The sequence below is a fragment of the Marmota marmota genome, unplaced genomic scaffold (genome assembly GCF_001458135.2).
Source record: "Marmota marmota marmota unplaced genomic scaffold, marMar, whole genome shotgun sequence".
Taxonomy (NCBI): Eukaryota; Metazoa; Chordata; class Mammalia; order Rodentia; family Sciuridae; genus Marmota; species Marmota marmota.
This window is the reverse complement of record NW_025999941.1, coordinates 11662735-11670304: the sequence shown is the minus strand read 5'-3', so window position 1 is coordinate 11670304 and position 7570 is coordinate 11662735. Positions and strand designations below refer to the sequence as shown.

The window sequence follows — 7570 nt, the reverse complement described above, 5'->3', positions numbered from 1 at the left end:
TATATATATATATAAAAGGGCTGGGGATGTGGGTTAGTTGTTAAGTGCCCCTGGGTTCAATCCCTAGTACAAAAAAAAAAAAAAAGAGAAATAAAGCCCCATTCTCCCTCCCAGCCACCCACTTCATGCCAGCACTCCAGATCTATTTGCTGAGAGCACACTGTGTGCCAGGCACTGTACCCAGACCCAGGGTACAAGAAGGAATTTCCTGCCCTCACAGAGGGGGATAGACATGTAACCAGGTGGTGGGATGGGTGATTACACAGGGGCAGAGGGTCTGGGACTCTAGAAGAGAAAGGGTCCAAGATAAATTCACTGGGAGATACTCAACAATCAATAGGGAGAGGGAGACTGAGGCTCCCCTCTGAGGCCTGGGAAACCCCTCCCTGCCCACGGGTCCAGAATGGAGGCAAGAGTGCCTTCATAGCTCCCCCTCCTGGCCAGTTCTGGTTTTACAGTCACTCGTGATGGCCATTCTGGGTGTCAGGTGTGTGAACCCCATACTCTAGCAGATATTCTTTTGTACATGGGGCTGGTTTTGGTTTTGCTTATTGTTATAACATGAGAATTTTCTATGATTGCTTTTCAGGATGATCATTCCTTTTATTTTTTTAATTTATTTTTTTTTTCTGTTGTTGATGGAGCTTTATTTATTTATATGCAGTGCTGAGAATCAACTCCAGTGCCTCCCCCACACATGCTAGGCAAGCGCTCTCCCACTGAGCTACACCTGCAGCCCATGATCCTGTTGACAAACATCAACACAATCAGAAATAGCATAAAAACAAGCCAGGAGAAATATTTGTCATATAAATACATTATATTGGGGGGGGAAGCTATATATACAGAAAAATACTAATATCTTCACATCTCTTAATCCACAAGGAAAAGATGAACAAAAATAGGCCCAGTGAATTCACAAAAAAGAGAACTGCTGGCTGGTAAATCTATCAAAAGCTGTTCCCTATAACTAATAATCAAGGAAACAAAGGAAACCAGATTTTATTTTGTGCCTATCAGATTCTCAAATAGAAAGATTGGCTGGTGATGGTGAGGAGAAAGAGATGCCCTCAGACACTGCTGATGGAAGCAGACATTGGGTAACTTTTCTAGAGGCAAATGGAAATATGTACCCACCCTCTTTTAAGCCTGACCCAACAATTCTACCTTTAGAAACTCGTCCTAGGGACTAGGGCTGGGGCTCAGTGGTAGAGCACTCGCCTAGCATGCATAAGGCACTGGGTTCAATCCTCAGCACCACATAAAAATAAAATATTGTGTCCACCTATAACTAAAAAATAAATATTAAAAAAAAAAAAGAAAAGAAAGTCGTCCTAAAAAAAGATCAAGAAAGAACCCCAAATCTGGGCTATGCAGTCAGAGGGAGGGTGGTGGGATTGGTGTCACCATGAGATGTAGCCCTGGGACTGGGGGAGGTGGGAAGGAGAGGGGTTCTCCTAACGCCCCCACCCCCACCCCAGGGGCCTCGGCGTGGACAGTAAGCCAGAGCTGCAGCGTGTCCTGGAGCATCGCCGCAGGAACCAGCTCATCAAGAAGAAGAAGGAGGAGCTGGAGGCCAAGCGGCTTCAGTGCCCCTTTGAGCAGGAGCTGCTGAGACGGCAGCAGAGGCTGAACCAGGTGGGTAGGGGGCATCCAGTCCCAGCCCCTGTCTCCTCCAAGGCTGTCTCCTGGGCCTGGGAGGAAGGTCAACAGAAAGCACTGGCCTAAGCCTTCACTCTGCCACCCTGCTGTGTGACTTTGGGTAAATGGCTTCCCTTTCTGAACCTCGGCCTCTGTGCCAGCCCAGTACACTGCAGGCTAGTTCTGATGATCATAACTTGCCCTCTCAGCCAGGTGACATTACCAATTCGGAGGAGGCCCAGAGGCCAGGGATCTGAATCCGCCTTTATAAGGCGAAATAAATCTCATGCTGTCCCCGCGGTCCACCAGGCTGGTGGCAAAACCAATCCCCAGGTTGTTTCTGTGGGGAGGACCTTTGGCCCAAACCCCGTGGCTGTTGAGAACAGGAGTCTTCCTGGCCCCGCCCACTTCATACCACCACTTCTGTCTCCTTCAGCTGGAAAAACCACCAGAAAAGGAAGAGGAACATGCCCCCGAGTTTATCAAAGTCCGGGAAAACCTGCGGAGAATCACCACCCTGAGCAGTGAGGAGAGGGCGCTGTAGAGTGGCTGCTGGGCACTGCCCGCCCTGCGCTCCCTGGCCCAGGCTCCTCCAGCCCCCTGCACCTGGCTGCCCGGGGCTGTCCGTGATGTTCACACCTGCTCCCGTAGAAATGTGTCCCCCCAGGGGGCCTGGCTCACCCTGGGAAGCTGGGGACCCTGAGCTCCCACACTGTTCCTTCCGAGCGTCCATGTCTCCTGCCCCAAGAGGAATTCACTGCCAGGAAAACCTTCTCCAAGGCACCCCTCCCTGATCCTGAGCCCTGCACAGGAAACTAGCCTGGCAGAATTGGAAAGGAAGGACAGGTCCCCTCTGTGTCCTGCCGAGTCCTCCGTTCTGCCCAGGACTGTCCACCGGGAGACTCCAGGGCCCCATGGGGCCCTGCCTCTCAGAGCAGCCCAGCTCCTAGGCCCAGAAAATTCTGGCTGCAGTTTTACCTGAGGTCAGGTGAGGAGCAGATAAGCAGAGCTTAGCCTGGGGAACACCTGCTTTGAGAGCCAATGAGCAGAGAAAGGCTAATCTGTCCACAGCAAGGTCCCCAGGAGGTCAGATGGTGAGGGGGGAAGGGTACTAACCCAGACAGCCTTTTAGGGTTTGCAGGCTCTGCCCATGCCTTCCTTGTTCCTCCTCCACAGCCCACCCTACCTGGGCCTTGGAACCACACCTGGCAGGGATACAGCATTCCCAGTCCCAGTTTAGAAAAGCGCTTCGAAAACTTTACTGTGCATACTAATCACTGGGGATCTCTTTAAAACACAGCTGCCGAGACTGGGTGCAGTGGCACACGCCTGTGATCCCAGAGACTCTGGAGGCTGAGGCAGGAGGATCGCAAGTTCAAAGCCAGCCTCAGCATCTTAGCAAGGCCCTGAGCAACCCAGTGAGACGCTGTCTCAAAAAATAAAAAGGGCTGAGGATGTGGCTCAGTGGTTAAACACCCCTGAGTTCAATTCCCAGTACCCGCCCCCCCCAAAAAAATTTAAAAACAGTTTCCGACTCCATAGATCTGGGCAGGGGCTTAGATTCTACATGGGTAACAAGCTCCTGTTGAGGCTGAGACTGCTGGTTTGAGGACCACCCTGAGCAAAACTGGAGGGTGCGGGGAGGTGCTCAGTGGTTCAGATCAGAAACACCATTCAACTCCCATGAACCTCTGCCCTGGGGGTTCCCAAGGCCACCTCTGCAGCCCAAGGACTCTTGGTTCCTTATCCAGCCCACCTGCAGGGACTCCTGGCCCTGGAAGACTTTGGTTTAACAAATTCTGTTCCTCAGTGACTTGCTTTGTTCACCAGAGCTGCATATTATTGCCAACTGTGTTCCTTACCCGTTTGACCACACCACTGCACACTTCTCGCCAAAAAAAGAACAATCTTACCTTCTCTACAACAATGTGGAAAGCAAACATACCAAGATCTCCCCTAGGCTCCTCAAGGTACAAACAGTAGCTTCAAGACCCCACTGCCACATCTGTGGCCTGGCCTCCTCAGCGACCCTTTCCAGGCTGTCATGTGAAGAGACCTCCCCCACCTGCAGCCCCTCCAGGAAGTTCCCCCACTCTCCTTCCCCGAGGATCCCTTCCTGGGTGAGACCCAGATATTCTAACCTTTTTTTCCCCATGAAGTTTTAAAGACTTAGAGAACAAACCAGGCTTGTTTGTTTTCCCTTGAAGAATAAAATCCCTGCCTCGGGCTTTCTAAGCCCTTCACTAGAGGTGACAGAGATGGGTTAGAGCTGCCCTTGGGACACCCTCTGATAGCTTGAAGCAAAGGTGGACTTACGGGAGGAAAGGGTTTATCCTGGTCGGGTTTCTTTTAAGTCACACATGACAGTAGAGAGCATTTTGACCTATCACACATACATGGAGTCTAGCCTCCCATTCTTGTGGTTGGACATGATGTGGAGTTTCCCTGGTCGTGTGTTCACATAGGAACACAGGAAAGTTCTGTCCCATTCATTCCACTGTCTTTCCCATTCCCACCTACCCCCCCATCCTGGTCTTAACCCTAACTGGGTGGCTTGAGGGTGACTGAGATGCCGTCCTTCTCCTGTGGGTGGGCCAGCATAGGGGTGTAAGAATAGGTACACCACCTGTGTGTGTGCGCATGTGCATAAGCCAAGCTTTAAAAATGTCCCTGAATGTGACTGTCCTGATGAGAATGTGGCAAAGTTATTCTAAGTGTCTCCTGGGTGAGGCTTACGCTGAAGATGCATGATTCCTACACAAAGGCCACCAGTTCCCGGAAGAAGTCACCTTCAGGGGTCAGCATGCCATTCAAACATGCAAAGAGAAGCAAGATAGAGTGTTCCAGATTGAGTAGGACCACCCAAGGGAGCACCCGAGGTTCCACCCGGTGGTGGCCAGAGGTGCTTCTGGAAGAGGAAGCCCCAGAAACAGAAGGATCCTCAAGCACCATGTCATTCAGGGGAGCCCCAGCAGACACCCTCGGTGTACTCCCCACTGATCAGTCCCAACTCCATCTCTCTATCGCCTTCCACCAAGGAGGCTATAATTCCAGATTCTCACTGTTCTAGTCTTCTTTGCAGTTTGGGGTGACGCTGAGACCAAGTATGGCTAATGACATTTAAATGGAAGTCTACAGGAGCTTCTGGGAAAGCTTACACTTTTATGATCAAAAGAGGCATAGCAAATTCCTTCCCTTTGCTCCTTTCTTCTCCCTGCCTTGATTGAGGATATGATACCTGGAGCTGCAGGTGCCATTTTGCTACATGAGAAAAAGGCCGAGAGAATCAGAGAGATGTAAACCCTATCATCATTTCACCAAGCCAATGTCCTTCTCCAGATTCTTGTAAAAAAAAAAATAATAATAATAATAATAATCCCTGTTTGTTTAAATCATTGTTATTCAATCTCTGTTACCTGGACTCAAAAAAGTATTTCCTAAGTGATACAAAGGGCCAGCCCTGACTGCCCAGAAATACCTGCAGGCCATGCTAGAATTCAAATTCCAATTTCTCAAAAGAAAATTATGTATAAAAGTCCTTTAGCAACCTATTGGCCTGGGTTTTGTTGTTGTTGGTGGTGGTGGTCCTGGGGATTGAACCCAGGGATACTTAACCACTGAGCCACATACCCAGCCCTATTTTATATTTTATTTAGAGACAGAGTCTCACTGAGTTGCTGAGGCTGGCTTTGAACTCGCCATGCTCCTGCCTCAGCCTCCCCAGCCACTGGGATGACAGACGCGTGCCACGGCGTCCAGCGGGGTTCTCTTTTTCTATACCTTTTCATTTAGCCCCCGGGCACCAGTCTGAGAGCTGGAACTTGGACATCACTAATGCAGTAAATATTTGTTGACTGCCCATTCTGTGCCAGGAAGCATACTAGGGGCACGCTGGGCACAGTGGAGAGAAAGTGCCTGTCCTTCACTTGGATTACAGCTCTCCCTGTACAGCCTTTGCCTCTACTGCCGGTTCTCAACAGAGCAGCCAAAATGACCCTGTTCAATTTTAGGCAGATCTTACCACTGTGCACAGAGCCAACCATCAGGATCCAGTCCTTCCTGCAATCTCAAGGGTCCTATGTGTCAGGCTCCTTCTTAACCTCTGGCCTTCCCCTCCCCCTTCTCCCCCTCACTCACGTAGCTCTGGCTGCCCTGGCCTCCCCACACTCTCCAGGTGCACCCCACTTCTGTGTCTTTTCCTGGGCCAGGAAGATCCTTCCCCTTGGGAGCCACCAGGTCCACTCCCTGATTTTCTTCAGGTTTTTGGTTTTGGGGTTTTTTTTTTTTTTTTTTTGGATGCTTCTTTCTAAACAAGGCCCCATGTAAAATGTCAACATTGCTGGATGTGGTAGTGCACACCTGACCTGTAATCCTAGTGATTCCGGAGGCTGAGGCAGGAGGATCATGAGTTCAAGGCCAGCCTCAGCAACTTACCAAAGCTCTAAGCCACTTAGAAAGACCCTGTCTCAAAATAAAAGTTAAAAGGTGTTGGGATGTGGTGCAGTGGTTAAGAGTGCCCCTGGGTTCAATCTCTGGTACCAAAAAAAAAAAAAACCCAAAAATAAAATGTCAACACCTACACACTTCCTATCGCAGGAGTCAAAGACCTGTCATTTCAATATGTCGAATTGGCATAGGAAACTGTAATAATTGAGCAACTATAACTTCAGAAAGGGATTCTTGACTTGTCTTTTTCTATGTAAAGCCATGAAGGTTCCCGATACCAAGGCAGGAAAAGGACTTTGAGCACCAGAGCCTGGTAACTGGGGCTTCTATGAACCTGCATAAACACATTGGTTGAAGTAACTCTCATCTTCCACTGACTTATGTGTCCCCATTTATATCTTGGTGTCAGCCTGGAATCACTACCCTCATCCTGAAACCCACTTGTCCTGTTATTCCTTTACAAATGTATTGTTCTTTGACTAAAAATGTATAAAAGCATCATGCATTCATCATTTCTCGGACTTCACACTTGTAAAGATCCTCATGTAAATTTAATAAAATTCTTCTCAACCAGCCTTGGGTTAATTTGGTTCCTAGAACCAGCCAGAGAGTCCACATAAGAACTAAGGGCAGCAACTCAGGAGGCTGAGGCAGGAGGATCCCAAGTTCAAAGCCAGCCTCAGCAACATAGTGAGGCCCTAAGCAACTCAGTAATTCTCTAAATAAAATATAAAAAAGGAGCTGGGGATGTGGCTCAGCGGTTAAGAGCCCCTGGGTTCAATCCCCAGTACCAAAAACAAAAACAAAAAAAAATCTTAAACTCTTTTGCTCTGCTTTTCTCCATGAATTTATTGTTCTTTATTGAAGTTGATATATAAACCAGAGTTCTAAGCCACCACTTTGATTTGCTTTTTTTTTCTTTTTAATATATTTTTTTTAGCTGTAGATGGACACAATATATTTTATTTATTTTTAGGTGGTGCTTTTTGTTGTGGTTTCTCCCAGTTGACATGAGCTGCATGCATTAGTAAATTGTTTTGTCTTTCTTGTTAATTTGTCTTTTGTTATAAGGGCCTACTCTAAGTACCAGCTAGCTGGGGGTGGAGCTCATGAGGCCCTGGATTGGATCCCCAGCACAGCAAGAATAAAATCAATAACTCCTGATAGTTGAGAAAATTTTTATTTTCTTCCCTACAGTGTTGTTAACAATCATGCCAGTTTGTCAAAAAAAACTTCATATGTATATTTAGTTGTAGCTGGACACAATACCTTTAGTTGTAGGTGGACACAATATCTTTATTTTATTTATTTATTTTTATGTGGTGCTGAGGATCAAACCCAGGGCCTCCCACGTGCTAGGTGAGTGCTCTACCACTGAGCCCGAGCCCCAGCCCCTCAGAAAAACCTTTTTAATACAAAATTCTGACAGGATTCAGCACTCAGATATGACAAAAGAAGGAGCATTAATTGTATAATATTCTAT

At 48.0% G+C, this 7570-nt stretch overlaps 1 protein-coding gene across 2 annotated transcripts in view; it reads left to right on the top strand.

Annotated features, from left to right (window-relative positions):
- Window positions 1–6660, top strand: part of Fam107a (family with sequence similarity 107 member A) — a 22377-nt gene extending 15717 nt beyond the window's left edge. For both annotated transcript variants that reach the window (XM_048801193.1, XM_015494491.2), the window contains exons 3-4: window positions 1482–1638; window positions 2078–6660. In XM_048801193.1, the coding sequence (XP_048657150.1) occupies window positions 1482–1638; window positions 2078–2185 (265 nt within the window). In that variant the 3' untranslated portion in view covers window positions 2186–6660. The remainder of the gene's footprint in view (window positions 1–1481; window positions 1639–2077) is intronic.
- The last annotated feature ends 910 nt before the right edge of the window (window positions 6661–7570 follow it).